Raw genomic sequence first — 18,177 nt, 5'->3', positions numbered from 1 at the left:
TACAACATTATTTTTGCTGAAACAAAATACAGGTCAAGATGAGTAAAAGACTGAGAGAGCATCACCAGTACATACAATCATCCACATGATCCAATTTGATATAAATAGATGTACACAATGTTGGCCACAACATACAAAACATAAGCAACCACTTGATAGGATGTCTTGGTGGCAATTGATGTGGCATCCGTGGGTCTGGACTTTGTTGATTTCCAGCAGGTCATGAGCTACCGGATGCCAATAGAGATTATAAATACACCCTTATCTGATAAAGTTCCATAACACCAAACCATAAAGAGGATTACCAATATATATATATATATATATATATATATATATATATATATATATATATATATATATATATATAGGGGAATGAAACCCTACCCACTAAGAAACATTTTATCGGATTTTTGGTGTTTTTTTCAAAATTCTGACTCTACAGATGTGTTCAGCATGATTGATTTACTAGAAATTGACACTTGGATCATGCATTTTGTATGAAAAAATTGGTATTTGGAGCCTCAAAAATTTATGAAAATTGTAGGCCGTTGATTTTTGAAACCTTATAAAAACCTACCCATGCATAGGAATCAAAAGCTCCAAGAACTGATTCCTATAAAAACAAGCTTATAGATCACACCTGTCAGGTCAGAATTTCAAAAAAACATCAGAAATCCGATAAAATATTTCTTAGTGGGTAGGTTTGGTAGGTTTTCATTCTCCATATTATATATATATATATATATATATATATATATATATATATATATATATATATATATATATATATATATATATAGGGAAATTGAAACCTACAAAATACAAAACCTACTAAATGAAAATGATAGTGAATTTCCGGTGTTTTTTTTTCGAAATTCCGACCCCATAGATGTGTTCAACACGATTGATTTACTAGAAATCGACACTTGGATCATGTATTTTTTATAAAAAAATGGTATTTGGAGCCTTGAAACTTTATGAAAATTGGAGTCTGTTGATTTTTGAAACCTTATAAAAACCTATCCATGCATCGGAATAAAATGTTCTAAGTAGTGATTCCTATAAAAACAAACATATAGATAACACCTGTACGGTTAGAATTTAAAAAAAACACCAAAAATTTATGAAAATCCACTGGCATATATCATTTAGTAGGTTTTCATTTCCCGTGTATATATATATATAGGGAAAGGGGACCATCCAACCAAAGGAAGCCAAAATCTACAACCACCTATGATTGGACATCTCCCCCTCTCCAATGCTTGAGCATCTCATCGATCAGACCTCATATGTTTGTTCTATATAATTTATTTAGTAAGAAATATGCTTTACACGAAGACTTTATGACATATAGACATGTTTTTGTTAAAAGTGTAAATATATACATACATGTGTACATACCAAATTATGTACATGTATTATACACATATATACATGCATATATATAGTATATATGTATTTATATATTTTTTCCCTTGTATTTTATTTATTTTGTCTAGCAAACTAGTTAACACTTTGTTGACTAGTTTGATAGCCGTTGGAGCTAGTCCAACTGCTATAAATAGAGCCGTTGGACTAGCTCCAACGACTCCGTTTGAGTCTCTCTCTCATGTCTCCCTTTGTATATAATAGGGGTGATCCCCTTCACATTTGTAGGAATGCTTGCATTTTATGAGTTGAATAAAATATTTATTTATATTTGAGCCTTCTTATGTATGCCCATTTTTGGGCTTTGTTGTTGTGCCCTTAGTGGACACTTGTGCTTGTCCACTTGGATCTTTGGTGGACATTTGTGTTTTTGATTGAAGGCTCTTGTTTCATTACATGGTATCAGAGCCTCGTTGCTCTTGGACCTTTGGAAATTAGTTTCCTCATTTTCCGTGCTTGTGGGAGCAAGAGAAAGTCTCTTGGTCATTGGTGATTCAAGTCTTCGTGTGCTTGCATATTTGGAGAAAAGAGTGGTTCATTGGCTCGAGTACTAGTTGATTCTACTCAAAGTTCGTGGAACAGTGATCATGCTCTTGTTTCTCTCCTACATTCCTATTTCTTTCTCATCTCATCTTTTCTCTCACCCTCTCTTCATTTCTCTCTCTCTTATTCTTTGTAAGAATGAATGACCATAAAAAAGTCACCATCATGCCCATAAAACTTAATGATATAAATTATGTTTTGTGGGCTTCAATTATGAAGCACCACATTTGGGGAAAGGGGTTATGGGGACGAGTGGATGGTTTCAATCTAGAACAAAAATAATTCTCACCAAGGTAGAAAATGAGAACGAAGTACCTCTTACGGATGGTGAGAACTCTAAGACATTAGCCACATATGAGAAACAATAGAAAAAATGAAGAATAGGGCATGCAAAAACTATGTCTTGGCTAATTAATAGCATTGATATAAAAAATGCTCTAGCCTTGCAAAATTTGAGCATGCCAATAAGGCTTGGGAATACCTTAAGAATATGTATTCCCTTAAGGATATTGCACATGTGTGCAATTTGCAAGACAAAGTTCGTACCGTGACTTAAAGTGACAAAAGTATTAATGAATATTATAATGAGTTGTCTGAACTTTGGGAAGAGTGGGCTCTTCTTGAGCCTAAGTGGTATTGCCCCAAAGATATCGAGCCTTGCCAAAAACAACTTGATGTAGAACATTTCTACCAATTTGTCAATGGTTTAAGACCACCAAATTGACTCTCCTACATAAGGTAAAGTTCCCTCTATTGTTGACACTATTGAGGAGTAAAGTATGAAGGAGAATAGGTTAAAGAGACATACTTCGAAGAATGAAGATGATTATGTTCTAATCGTCTCTAGACTGGAAAATTACATGTGTACTTATAGGCCACCTCATATTGGAAGACAAAACAATGAATATAGAAAACCTATTTGTCATCATTGCCATGAACTGGGATACATTAGACCTCAATGTCCAAAATTAAGACGAGGAAAAAAGATGACTTCGGTTGGCTCACCACAAGTGTCAAATGACACAAGTACACCTTACGATTTATCCATGTCTTTGGCTCAACTGATGAAATTACTTCAACCTTTTCTTAAAGGGGCATCTTTTTCAACTGGAGCCGCAGTTTCATCCTTCTCCGATCACGGTAAATTTCATTGGCTTCTTGACTCGGGTGCTTCTTTTCATATGACCCCCAATGGTCGTATTTTATCCGAATGTCATAACAACTCAAGCGTGTCAAATGTTTTTACAGCCGATGATACATCTCTTGAAACCAAAGGGGTAGGAAATTTCAAAAGTATTTTTTTGAAACTCCAAAAAATTTATTATTCTAAAAGTTAGATATATTCCTAAATTAAATTTAAATCTTTTATCTGTTTCTCAAATTTTTGACCATGGATGCAATGTCTCCTTCTCTTCTGATGGTTGTTGGGAATATGATTGCCAGTCGGGGAAGCTGATTTGGGAAGGTCATAGAGAAAAAGGTTTCTATTATATGATTTTTTTGGAAATACCAAGGATACCTTTTGTTGTAATGTTCAAAAATTGGATTTGGGACCTTAGTAGCATTAGCTTCCATTAGAAAATGGCCTATATTCCAAATGGATTTCAAAAATGACTTAATGAAAACTTAATTGAAGATGCATATATGGAGGCACCACTTGGTGTAAACATCTTTAAGGGCAAAGCTCTTCGTTTGGATAAAGCTCTTTATGGTCTTAAATAGATATCAAATGCTTGGTATGACAAGTTTAGTCATGTTATGCTAGATATTGGCTTCAAAACTTGTTTGACTGACATTGCCTTGTTTGTTTAGATTTCTGATGTAGGTGTTATTATTCTCCTCTTTTATGTGGACCACATGATCATTACTAGAGTAGACAAACAGGGAGTTAAAAATATTAAAAAACTTCTCAAAAAATATTTTGAAATGATTGATTTGGATTTATTAAGATACATGTTAAAAATTGAAGTTACTTACTCTTCTAGAGGGTATTTATTATCTCAGTTTAAATTTGCTTTTGACATTGTCTTCAAGTGTAATATCACGTATTTTCACACTTTTGCTAGACAGTTCATAGAGGGATAACGTGACTCAGTTTTCTTTTATTTACTTTTATGTCATTAAAATAACTCTGATATGTCTATTGCAATTATTGTTAAATACTCTTTCTTTCGTGATTAATAAATAATGAGTTGCTATGGTTTGGGGTGATAAATGTAAGATTACTTGTGGTGTGTTTGGTTATCCAATTGGGAGTGAAACTGTAAAGGCCCCGGTTATCTGGGAATATTTTTGCAATTGATTTAAAAAAAAAATCGCATTTTAAGGAGTATGAGTTTGGGTCGTTACAGGTTTGGTATCAGAGCCCACCACAAAATCTTATATTCTATCATCTTTTTGTACAAAAAATTCTCTTTTTGGTTATTGAGCCCTATCCAAGAATGCCAGCAAATCATGCCTCGTGCTCTAATGTAACGCCCCAAAATTTCAAACTTGCGAACCTTTCAGAAAACAGACAATAGACTAGAAGAAAATCTCTTTCCTTTCAGAGTTTGTTTATGAAATCAACGGAAGATAGTTCTTTTGTTGAATTTAGAAAGGCAAGCTGACAACTTTGGGCACGTTAGCTAAAAAACCCAAAAGTACAAAATTTGGATATCCAAAGGAAAACCCCTGACAAAACCCAAAAACGTCTAGGTAGCGAGCTAAGAGCAGGAAAAAAGAAATCTTGAAGCCATCGCGCCATCGCTCGTGGTGTACCTAATCATCACCTGTACCCATAGAATGAGTTAGTTTCACGAAAAACTAGTAGGTACACGAGAGAGACTACAGGAAACTGAATTAAAAGCATTTAATTGAGCATGCTAAGCAGTTTAAAGCAGATCAACAATTAAACCGGTAAGCAGTTCAAAACAAGTAAGTTGTTAAAAGAATAAGCAGTTCAAAGCAAGTAAGCAGTGCAACTGTCAAACACGTCTTGACGATTCATTTAATCGTAAGCTGTGAACTACCACACAACATGCTTGTTTTCGTTCCTAGAACAGGGTCTCTGCATTTAATCATTATCAAGTCATCGTTTGTCGATCTCACTATTTCTAACAAACTCTGTCCTGAACCACCTTAATTTATTCTCATCTCTCAAGGCCTTACACGGCCAACTGTTACCTGTTATGACTTGCTTAAGGCGTCATAATTTCTCAGAAAAACCTACCCTTCCATAGAAGGTCCAAAACATGACCATGATCTAAAATCAATAAAGATCTGATTCCCACATCTGAGTCCTGCATGAAATCATGCTATAACAGAACGCCAAATCTCTAAATTCATAATTGGCTATCAATATCAATCTCAGAAGATTATCACAGCTCACCATAACTTTTTATGGTAATCAAAATTCACAAGATTCACGTCGGATCGCTTGGTCCGGGAAATGTACGACCTCACAAGGAATTACCACCCTAGATGGTATACCTGGTCTTGAACAATACACTTCCTCACAGGAGTTCACCGTCTTTTCGGCTACCCGATCTTGGGCAGTGTACATCCTCACAGAGATTCTACTGCTCTAGTCGGGTCACCTGATCTTGATCATACATACCCTCACAGAGAATCCTTTGGAAACCTGATCCTCAACAAATGCCATATCTAATAAAAATTATTGTGATACACGCATCAATACAAATGACTGCTCTTAGGGTCGATAGCCACTATTATAATTAACAAAATCAACGCCGGATCACCCGGTTTGGGAAATGTACAACCTCACAAGGAATTACCGGCCTAGATGGTATACCTGGTCTTGGACCATACACTTTCTTACAGGAGTTCACTGTCTTTGCGGCTACCCGCGAGGGAGAAGAAGAAGGTGGAGTTCTTGGAGCTCACCCAGGGCAATTCGAGTTTGACGGATTACATCGCCAAATTTCGGAGTTTGGAACCCTACTGCTCCAACCTATTCGCGGATGATCGCGAGCGTGCAAGAAAGTTTATTCGTGGGCTGAAGGAGGGGCTCATGTATCGGGTCCTAACTAGTATGCCCTCGACCTTCTTTGCGGCAGTTGCTGCCGCCACCCTCCTGAGTGAAGCCTGGGAGAACTCTAAGAGTACTCAGAGCAGGAAGCCACCCGCTGCGGGTGGTGAGCCGAAGACACCATTCGGCGGCCCAGGCAAACGACCATTCTTTTCCACAAAGATCAAAGGAGGAAAGAAATAGTTGCCTCTTTCGAAGCGTCAGCGGCCTCAGGACAACCCTTCAGCCAGGCAGTAGGCTGACAATGTATGCCCCAGATGCCGACGATCTCACTATGGGCAGGCGTGCCCGCTTGAGACAGGCAGATGCCTGTATTGTGGCAAGATGGGCCACTACCTCTGCGATTGTCGCAAAAAGGCGGCTGATGACCTCAGGCAGAACAACAAAGCACCTTTGCTCCATCGGCCACAGCAGCATCAACAGCATCAGTCACCGCAACCGTAGTCGAACTGTTAGATGAAGGCGTCGGGACGCGTCTACACCGCCACGGTCGAGCATTTGACCAAGGGCAACCTAGTGCAAGGTACTCTTTTTATCGCTAACAAAGCAGTCTTTGTGTTTTTTTATTGTGGTGCCACACGATCTTTTATTTCAGTAATTTTGCCGATTTTTTGCATATACCTGTAAAACTCTTGCATAATACCCTTGAAGTGTATAACCCGATTGGGAAAAACACCATTTGTGCGGCCTACGTACTAGAGTTGTACGTAGTCTTGGCAGATCAACATTTACCGGCTTGTGCTATCCTGCTAGATATGACGGAATTTGACGTCATCCTAGGCATGGATTGGTTGCACAAGTATCATGCCAAGATCTTCTGCCAAGATAGCAGGATTATCTTATCTCCATCAGGAATGCCCAAGGTGGAATTTAAGATCGTGAAACCTGTTCGGGCGAGCAAGTTGATTTCGTTGCTAAAGGCGCATAATTACCTGAGGAAGGGATGCACTGCCTTCTTGGTCAGTGTCATCCAGTCCGAGCCGACGCGAGTCCCGATTGGAGACTTGGAGGTGGTTCGAGATTTTCTAGTCGTCTTCCCGGAGGAACTGCCAGGACTTCCTTCGCCTCGTGAGGTGCAGTTCAACATCGAATTGTTGTCGGGTACTGTGCCAATTTCAAAGGCTTCATATCGGATGGCGCCAGCAGAGCTCGAAGAGCTCAAGAAGCAGTTGCAGGAGTTGATGGATCAGGGATTCATCCGCCCCAGCGTCTCGCCCAGGGGAGCTCCTGTCTTGTTCGTGAAAAAGGACGGATCATTGCGGTTGTGCATCGACTATCGGATGCTCAACCAGGCAACAATAAAGAATAAGTACCCGTTGCCACGCATCGAGGATCTGTTCGACCAGTTGCAGAGGGTCAATATCTTTTCAAAGATCGACCTTAGATCTGGGTACCATCAGCTCAGAATTAAGGGAGATGATATCTCCAAGACGGTCTTCCAAACCAGATATGGGCATTACGAATTTACGGTCATGCCCTTCGGACTCACTAACGCTCCTGCAACGTTCATGGATCTCATGAATAGGGTGTTCAAACCCTTCTTAGACACCTTCGTTGATATCTGGGAACTTGACTTCGCCGAGCTGCATCTCTGTAAAACTACCTGCTAGAAAACCACCGTAAACTGGAGTCGTCATTGACGGAGGATTAGAAACCCTAACCCTAATTCTCGACGAAACGCAATCGGACAAAACTGTGTTGGGAGTTGCAGATTACCTGAAAAGGCGAGCATGTTCCTGATGGTATTGGACACGAGAGCGGCCTTCTTGTCGATGATGAACTCGAAGTCCTCTGCACTTATGAGCTTCATCGTGTTCTTCATCTCCGAGGGATCACTTCGGTACACATTCATTTCAGAGGGAAAGAGGAGATGAGGAATAAAATCTGACTCCCCAACAAAGAGAGAGAGAGAGAGAGAGAGAGAGAGAGAGAGAGAGAGAGAGAGAGAGAGAGAGAGAGAGAGAGAGAGAGGTGGTACCTTCTACATTGGTTCTCTAGGGCACAACAAGAGTTGAGAGAGTGAGAGGGGGGGGGGGATGTCCAAAACAATTAAAAAAAATGCATTAGTTTGTGACAGGGGTAGTCTCTGTAAACTGAAAAAATTAAAAACAATTTGGAAATGACCTACAACCCAACTTAAGTAGCTTTGTCATTTTCAAATTGTTATAATGGTGAGATATTTTTGTTCCATGATGTTGCTCTTTCTTCCTTTACAAGTAGTATAGACTGTGCATGGGCATGTAAAAATGTTTTAGTTTTTCTTTAACTGTAGTTGTTTATTTTAACTGCAGCTTATACTCTTATGTTTTGAATATCTATATGTTAGTAATTAAATGAATGCTAAGTGAATAATGATAAGAAAGGACGATAATGAATAATTTTTTATGTCTCCATTTGCTTAGACCATTACAAGCTAGACCCTGCGCTTATGACACTAAGCAGATTCTTTACTTCAGTGAGACCAAAACTTGTATGGGAAATGTTACTTGTCTCTTTAGAACTCACACTTGTTGATAATGCTTTTGTCCTTGGTCTTGAAATCTTAGCTACCACTTTCTTTCATATTCATTTTTCCTTGTGGTGTCAGGGAGCTCCTTGTTTCGATCCGATTCGATGAGCCAGGATGGCAATGGTCTGGAAGCTTCCTTCCTGACCACTTGGGAGATACCCTACTCAAAATGCACAATTACATAACTGGTGCTTTTAACATGGTCCGGGTTGAAGTGCAGAATGCTGATGTGTCCATCAAAGATGAAGAGATTGTAGGGAGTTCCACTGAAGGCTCAGGAACCTACTTGATTCTTCTCTCTGATGACAATACTGGGTTTATGCCATATAGAATTGACAATTTCTCAATGGATGTAAGTTTCTGTTGGCCTTGGTTTTCAGCCATATGCCTTTATCTGTTCCTGAAGGAAAATTATGTTTCATTAGATGAATTTTTGTGATTCTTGCATCATCTTCATCAGGTTGTCTGCCATCCAAACAGGGTAGGCTTTCTAGTTGGTTAAATTTGTTAAAATTGATGTAACAAAGCCCTTCCCCCCCCCCCCCCCTGTTATTTGCATGCATAAGCTGCTGCTTAATGAGAATGCTTGAATGAGCTCCAAATATATCTTCAACCTTTCGAAAGTTATGTAGCATAAAATTCATAACTATGTTTTCTTTCTAAGTGTGAAATTCTGTGCCTGAACAGCTTTGCTTGTAACGGCCCAAAAATCGAGGACTTGTAACCTATGTCACATGGGTGCGGGTGCGGGTGTGACACGGGTGCGGCGCAATTTTAAAAATTTTGGATACGGGGACTCGGCTATATATATATTTAAATATATATATATATAATAATATATATATAATAATATATATATATATATATATATATATATATAATAATATATCCTGTGTGCATATATGTGGATATTGTCCTCTAAAGTTTGGCCCCAGCATGAGTGTTTTTATAAACTTTGCAAATTGTACTTTTGCCCTTGCAGAAAGGGGGGTCCGGGGGCTCCCGCCGGCGCGGGTCCAGGGGGGGGGGATCCAGGGGGGGTCGCCCCTGGCAGGGGGCTGTAGGGGGGCAGCGCCCCCCAGAAATTTTTTTTCTGGGGCTTATGTTTGAGACTCATGCTATATATAAATATATTTTAAAAAATATATAAAAAGATCATTTTTTTGTTTTTTACCCTAAAAATGGACAATTTTTGGACTCAGTCAACGTTGACCGAGTCCAAAAAAGGACGAACTCGGCCTGGACTCGTTGACCGAGTCTGACTCGGCGTTGACCGAGTCCGGGCCGAGTTCGAAGCCGCACCCGAGTCCGCACCCGTGTCGGGGCGTGTCGACTCAGGTGCGGCACCTCCTTAGCCGAGTCCGTGTGACATAGCTTGTAACTTTTAGAATAGTTTAGAAAGCTTTGAAATCATACGATTATCAGAGTTTAAATAGTACTTCAGTGAAAAATGATATTTTTAAAACAAGTCAATGGACCTTGAGCGCATTATAGTGTAAACTTTCTTTTGCCGAATTCCGCACAACTATTGAAATCAAATGGTTTTAAAATGCAATTTCAATGATTGAGAATTTGTTCATGATATTTTTACAACTCATTATGTTTGTTGAAACCAAAAAGAAGTTTACTAAACAGTTTTATTAACTCAAGGTTTAATTAAAAGAGAATTTTTGAAATACTTTATACCAAATTTACCAACATGTCCTCAGGAGCGAACATCAGGGAAAAGCTCTATCTTGATCTCATCACGCCATTGTGCCATCGCAGACTGTATTACCTATCCATCATCTGCTCATAAAATGAGTCAGTTTCACTAAAAACTGGTAGGTGCACAAATAGGACAATAAAGAACATAATTAAGCAGAATAATTTAATATGTCAAGTAGACAGACAATTAAATAGTCATTTTGCTTTCAGCAGAGTCATGAAGCAAACTATCATGATCACAATGCTAAATTATTACAAACATTTTACTGGCACAAGTAGGCTAACTATTAAAGCAAATAACTGCATAAGAAATTTAACTAGCAAAATACAATGCTTCATTAACCACACACACAATTCCATAAGTATTGAACCCGTTGCACACTATAACCTTTATACGTGCATAATTCAACAAATTGTGTGATCAGATTTAAATTATGTTTTGATATTAACTGGCCAAGTGGGTACGCACAAGGCACGACTCTAGAAACAGCCTAAACTGATCCGGAGGTTTATTATGCTATGTATTTTATGATAACCCGGATAGCTGACTGAGTCCGTACCTAAGGGGACGGTCGGTGACCAAGAGAGAAGTCCCCAAAGCAGCATAAACAATGGATGCATCCCGAACATGGAGAGCTACCACCTAGGATAATTATGGTAGTCCCCTTCCCCTAACTCCGATGACTGGGGAAGCCGAGTCTTTTGCTCGTAACTGCCATGAATGGCTTGTCCATCGAAGTTTTTGTACCTTCACATCCTCTCTCCAGACAGGAGTTAGCGGTTCGAATGAGTACATCAGGGTTAGTTAACTGAAGACCCATTCTACATAGTTTGGTCTTTCGACCAAACTCGAGTATCTTGCCAGTGAAGGCGGAATCATCACCTATTTAGGTGATCACAATATTTTGTTATTTGCACTCATCGAGGTTGCCACAACCTACTCATCCAATCATCGCAACGTAAGAAGATGTACTTGGCAAAAAGTACGGTCATACTTGTCAAAAGTACGACTACGATGAAAGAGATATGGTTTCATCAAAGAAACCCCAACAGATATTATCTGTAAAAGAAGTAACACAACACAATTTGGCAAGTAAGTCTTGAATTCATTTCAACAATATTTTGCATATTTCATGATACAAGGTCGTGTCGGATCTCTCGTCCGATCAACAAAGTACTTAACATATCGTGCATGTCTAAAAGTACGCTACACTGAAAAAGTGAGGTGCGTAGGCTTCTCAAAAGGAACACCCAACACACAACTTCATAACGATCGAAAGAATATAGAAGTGCTCATTTGGCACGATTCATCCTTAAAAGCCACAATGCCACATTGAGTCCTTCACACAAGGCACATCACTATGAATCTTGCATCCAAAATTTATCTTAATATCAACATGATTCGCATGACATGCGACACTAGGTTTAATAAATGAAGAATGGGTCCTTCAACAGAATCTCACTCGATCATAGGCTCCTGCCCCCAATCGTGGTTATTCAAATTGAGTCGCAACTTGAATCAATGTTATAAAACATTTCTCCCAAGTGTGTGGACTTGGGAGGGCCCAAATGTGACTTCGCAATCCTGCAAGACTTAAACTTATCTTTGCAAAAGTTGTGCATTTTGAAGAGCACCGGGTTCGTAGAAGGAAACTCACTTTTAAAGAACTGCAATGTGCAAGCACGACTTCTAGTGTTTTGAAAACAAGTGATAACAGGATAGGCACAATACTATATTTACGTAAGTACATATTTACCATAAATGTGAGCATATGCAGGTTATAACATGACAACAAGCAATTCTCGACTTGCGATGTCGCACATCGAGGGAAAAACACATAAGTAATACACGAGGTACCAAAACCATACCTTGGCCACTTAGATAGGCAAACACATAAGGTCATAAGTAATACATGAGACACGAAGTCGTACCTCACTCAAAGGAAACGTGCAGGCAAAAATGTATGCAAGCAAACAAGGGCATATGTATTTCACGAAGTACGAAACCACACCTCAAACTCATAAACAACTACGCAAAATAATAATCGAAGAATGAAATTGTACATCGACCCATAGGAACGTACAAGTAAGTATATATGAAAGCAATTAAGGGCATAAGTATTGCAAAAAGTACGAAACCACACCTCAACCACATATGCAAATATGCAAATTAATACTCGGAGAGTAAAATCATACCTCGACTCGTAAATATGCAGACAAGAGAATATGCAACGCAAAAGCAATATAAATTTAAGTACATCTAGCGTGGACATCTTAATTATTTCAACTTAATTAGGTTCATCTATTGCCCCTTGTGCGACTTTACCCTACCTCGGAATGTTGTGTAGCTGCGTAGGCCTACGCGTGACGATAATACGAGGGTCAGGCTGCGGAGCACGAACGGGACCTGTTGCGTAAATCTGCAAGAGTGTGAGAGTTATTATGACGTAGTTGTCAAAAAGAACAGAAGGGCAATGGTAGGACCTGCCCTGTCAGCGGAATCTGATGAGTGGCAGGGTCAAGGCTCCTGCTTAACAGAAAAAGAAATAGAACGACAGTGGCCCAAGACCTCTGCCTGACCAAACGGCAACCAACAGGGGCATCGGCCCCTGCCTGACCAAACGACGAATGACAGGGACCTCGACCCCATGTCTGACAGGACAACGGATGGCAGGGGCCTCAGCCCCTGTCTGACAGAGCAGTGAAAGGCAGGGGCCTCGGCCCCTGCGTGACAAAGCAGTGAATGGCAGGGGCTTCAGCCCCTGCCTAAAACAATGGATCCAACTGTGGATCCCTGTACTAAATCTTTATATTTATTATTTCCTTTATATATATATATATATGCCCCCTTATGGGTCCTGAATCCGAAATACGGATCCTAGGCCCATTCGCACATTTCGCATTATTTTATAAAGGAAAATACATGAAAAATTTTCGGTTATTACATGCGCCTAGATGTGCATAGTCACCGTCGCTGTCAGAGTGTTCAGGGCATTCAACATGAAGGTCCTCTGCTCCTGCCAGTCAGCGGGAGCACCGGAAGTCGAAGTTTGGGAACAAGTATATATCTAAAACATGAAAATTTATTAGAAAATTATATCCTGATCAATCCTACCCCCTTAGGATTGATCCCCGCAACAACATAATCGCGCAATCACATGAAATTCTTAATTCACACAAAAAGGAAGTGAATTAAGTTATTCTTACAGTCTATCATATGAAATTTAAACAAATTCATATTAGTAAAAAAAATATATCAGGTAGCCCTTACCAACAATGGAGACTGCTCTAGAGTACGAGTCATGACTTTCTGACAAATTTGGACAAGGCTCAATTACCAAAAGAAATTTTTGGTACACAAAAAATGGTTAAAATGTAAGATTTTGTAGTCTACTCTGATATCAAACCTATAATGACCCCAACTCATCCCCGTTGAAAAGTGATTTTTTTAAAAATCAATTGCAGAAACTATACCCAGAGATCCGGGGCCTTAGGGACATAACACGATCCAAACCATAAGGGATCTTACATTAATCTAACAATCAATTAATTAACTTGATTCTTCAATAATTAAAGTTTAAGAATATAATCAAATAAATATCCAAAATTATGGAGCCTACGAGACTGCGTGACTACTTCTGATATTATCTTTGGGACAATGTGGTTCTATGATTTTGGACATTAATTTATTCATGTTCTTAAACTTTGATTATTGATTAATAAAGTTAGTTATTTGATTGTTGGTTCAATGTAAGATCCCTTGTGGTTTGGATTGTGCTATATCTGAAAGGCTCCAGATCTCTAAGTATCATTTCCGCAATTGTTTTAAAAAAAAATCACTTTTCAACGGGGATGAGTTGGGGTCATTACAATACCACATTTTGGCAATGCATGGAGACTGTGTTCCTATCCCAATTCAAGGCTCCCAAACAGAGGTTAAATGTCAGTTTTCATAAAAGAAGAATTAATTGATAATTTGATATTTAGGTAGAGTAATAAGTGAAACTTTAGTGTTCATATTTGCATTCCATTATCTTCTCTTGTATTATTTAGCTTAAAACAATCAAACTCGAAATAAACTAAGAGTTCCCTTTTCCTGCTCTTCAGTCATGTCTCCAAAGCCAGCCAAAATTTAAAATTGTGCTCCTCCTTTGCTGACAAGTTTCTGATTGAAAGGCCCCATTAAATTCCCTCTTATCACTGTGCTACATGCTGTGGCCTCCCATCCTTTAAATATTCACTTTTTGTATCTCTTTTTGTTTCACTTTGAAGATTTAAACTTTACAACCAAAGAGACAAAATATACCTCGTATCAGTGAAATTTCTTATGTAAAGGAGATATATAGTTCGGGCACTTCTCAAAATATAATAAATTGAAAATTGTCTTAGTTTAAAGAACTCACTGACACATTCAGCATACATGAAAGGCCTGACCAGAAATGAGGTGTGGTTAATTATTCTTTTCTAATTGGTGTATATGGATCCCAGGAATGATCTTAATTCTCCTAAGACAGCCTCTATGTTAAATTATGTAATCAAACTTGTAATTTCGCATATATATTTTATATATATAAGGTAATACATATACATATATATAATATATGTATATGTATTTACCAATTATATATATAAAATATATATATTCCTAGTAAGGGTAGTTTAGGAATTTTACACATTCTTTTTCGAGAATATGTTTTTGTATTTATTTTCTTTTTCTTTTTTCTTTATTCCTTTTTCTTTTTACATTTAATGCATTGTACTTGCATTGGGAGGGGCCCAACCCACTAGTCGTTGGACCCCTCCAACGGTCACATTTGTGACCGTTGGAGGGGCTCCAACGACTATGTGGAACCACTCCCAAGGCCTTCTCAAAGCCCTATATATATGGGCAGCTCCTCTTGTATTTTCTCAAGGGATTTGGGATTTGGGATTATAGCCCAACCTCTTTAGTTGTTTATGAATCTTATGAGTGCATTTGCACATTTGTAATTCGGTGCGTTGTGCTTGTTGTGCACAAGTGTTCTTGGGTGTGTATGTTCACACATTTGTTCTCAAGGTTATTGCGTTATCAACTAAAGTATCTTGTTGAAGATACTTTTACATGGTATCAGAGCCAGGTTGAAGAAGAAGAATTGTGATTTGCCTTCTCTTGCATTCCTCGAAAAGCGTGCCTTCAAGTTTTTTAAAATCAAAGAAGATCACCTTCTTCGAGCAATATTTTAGGAGCCTCTCTTGTCAAGAAAGACGCAAAAAGTAATTAAGGTACGTACTATCCCTTGCATTCTTTCCTCTCTAATGGGCGAAAAAGACTCTCATTTCTCTCTTGGGTTTAAGCTTAATGACTCAAACTATCATATTTGGGCCGGTAATATGGAAGCTCATATTAAAGGAAAGGGGCTTTGGGGTTACGTTCATGGATCCATACCGGAACCGGAACCCAAAATTACCATTATTGAAGGAGGGGATATTAAGATCCTTGAAGGGGATGAAAGACAAAAGGCCCTTGAAGAGTATTCTAAGAAACATGATGATTGGGAAATGAAGAACTTCAAGATCTTATCTTGGATTTTTTCATCCGTTGAGACCAAGATAAACGCCAATATCATCAAATTTAAAAGGGCTTCCGAAGCTTGGGTATATCTTGAGAAAATGTACACCTCAAGAGATCTATCCCACAAGTACTTTCTCCAAAAGAGGGCTTTGACTCTCCAACAAAATGACATGACCATTCGGGAGTACTTTGTCGAATTATCCTCTATTTGGGACGAGCTCGCAATCTTTGAACCTAAATCGAGTGGTGAGGCAATCGAATTAAGGCACAAACAACTTGAAGAAGACCGGTTCTTCAATTTTTTAAATGGCCTTAGGCCCGAATTTGAACAAGTTCGGTCCTCTCTTTTCTCCACCTTCACATCCCCCTCACTTGAAGATGTTATCACCAAGCTAAGTGGTGAAGAAACCTGTATGGGGATTGGCAAAAATAATCCTAGCATTCTTGTTACTTCCTCTACTCAAGAAAATGGTGAAATGGCTAATGCCGTGTCAAGACCGGGAAATAACATGAGGACCTACAGACCTCCTCATTTCAAGAATCAAGGTCAAGGAGGAAATGATCGGTATGGCAAAAGAGACTATAGCAAAGTGACTTGCTATCATTGTAAAGAACCCGGACATATCAAACCTTTGTGTCCTAAATGGAAGAAATTGATTGCAACGGCTATGGCATCTCAAGTTGAAGAACGACCTTCTTCATCAAGTGAGTCCTTTTCTCTTCAACAAATCGTAGAAGCACTACAACCTCTTCTCAAGGGAGGTACTTCTGGAGCCGCTATGTCATCCTCTTCCTCCGGTAAGTCATCTTGGCTTTTAGATTCCGGGGCATCCTTTCACATGACCCCTAGCTATTGCTCTCTTTCAAATTTTTCTAAAAATTCCTTTCCATCCTTTGTATCAACCGCGGACGGAACATCTCTTGAGATTAAAGGAATAGGTAATTTTGAAAAACAAGATTTCTTTGTTCCAAAAATTCGTTTTATCCCAAACCTTAACCTAAATCTTCTTTCTGTTTCCCAACTCTCGGACCATGGTTGCGATATAAAATTTTCTTCTAATAAATGTTGGATACAGGATCGCCAGTCCGGGAGATTGATTGGGGAAGGCTCTAGAAGAGGAGACCTCTACTACGTAGATTTTCTTCAAGTTCCCAAGAGTCAATTTTGCAATGTCGTCGAAAACAAAGATATTCATGTATGGCATAAGAGATTGGGTCATCCCAATATAGTTAAAATCTCATATTTGCCCTTTGTTAAACATCTTTGTAAAAGTGACTTTTTGTGTAAAGAATGCATTCTTGGGAAAATGAAATGTTTGCCTTTTCCTCAAAGATCCATGTTTACGACAGTGTTTTAAAACTCGCCGAGTCCACTCGTTGACTCGGCTGACTCGGCTCGGCTCGCCCCTCCAGCGAGTCAACCCGGCAAGGCAAACTCGGTTTGCCAAAACTCGGGCTTGACTCGGCTTGACTCGGCCTGACTCGGCTTGACTCGGCCTGACTCGGGCGAGTTTTGGGATGTTTGAAATTTGTTTTTTGAGTTTGAAATTTGTTTTTTGAGTTTCAAATTATAGCTTCAAAATATATAAGTACTTATATTTTAACAAGGGTTACCCCCAGATTTTGTTTAAAAAAGAAAATAAAAACCATTTAAAGATAAAAAAACATTTAAATCCATAGAATAAAATCACCATGTTGTTCGAACTACTGTTCACCCTGTGTTATCAACTTATTCTAGCAAAATATTTTAAAGAAATGATTCTCACTATATATGGCGGGTCAACTGTGCCTATGGGAAGTCACATTTAGGTTTCATCATCCATTTGTTATGTGAACAAGCATTGTACATATTCAAATATTAGTAGTCTTTTTATAGTTGTGCCATTAATATATTTCCTGCATAGTTTTATACATGAGAAAATTGCTTATTTATGTTGATATTGGGCATTCTGTAAACTTTCAATATGCACATATATCCCTGTTTTACATTTATGGATTTGTTAGAGAGGGAATTAAAACTTTTAAAACAAGCTAGCATATATGATTGGCCATTTTAGGAACCTAGGTAGTAGCAGACTGAACTCATGGTGACCAAATCCTCTAATTCAAGTCATGAATTAGTCAAAGTGCTTGTATAGATATCAAATTCAATTATTCAAGCAAACCTCTATAGCTCTTTGCAGTTGTTTTTATATTCTTACAGACATTTGGAGACTATGTTTACTCAAAAACATGGTTTTAGACAAATTATATATTGTTTTTCTTTTAAAATAAAAAGTTAACAAAACCCGGTCCGAGTCACCGAGTTGACCCGCCGAGTCACGAGTCAATAAAGAACGAGTCGAGTTCCGAGTCACGGGTTTTAAAACCTTGGTTTACGACAAAACCATTTGAAATTGTCCATTC

At 38.6% G+C, this 18,177-nt stretch overlaps 1 protein-coding gene across 4 annotated transcripts in view; it reads left to right on the top strand.

Annotated features, from left to right (window-relative positions):
* LOC149836000 (vacuolar protein sorting-associated protein, putative (DUF1162)) overlaps positions 1–18,177 on the top strand; it is a 208,730-nt gene that overhangs the window by 145,824 nt on the left and 44,729 nt on the right. For all 4 annotated transcript variants that reach the window (XM_090008902.1, XM_090008901.1, XM_090008904.1 and 1 more), the window contains one exon: positions 8,592–8,865. In XM_090008902.1, coding sequence (XP_089865028.1) covers positions 8,592–8,865 — 274 coding nt within the window. The remainder of the gene's footprint in view (positions 1–8,591; positions 8,866–18,177) is intronic.

Source organism: Nuphar pumila, chromosome 6, assembly GCF_984573655.1.
Source record: "Nuphar pumila chromosome 6, dmNupPumi1.hap1.1, whole genome shotgun sequence".
Classification (NCBI taxonomy): Eukaryota; Viridiplantae; Streptophyta; class Magnoliopsida; order Nymphaeales; family Nymphaeaceae; genus Nuphar; species Nuphar pumila.
The sequence above is the reverse complement of the archived record's forward strand: the minus strand, read 5'-3'. Positions and strand labels throughout refer to the sequence as shown.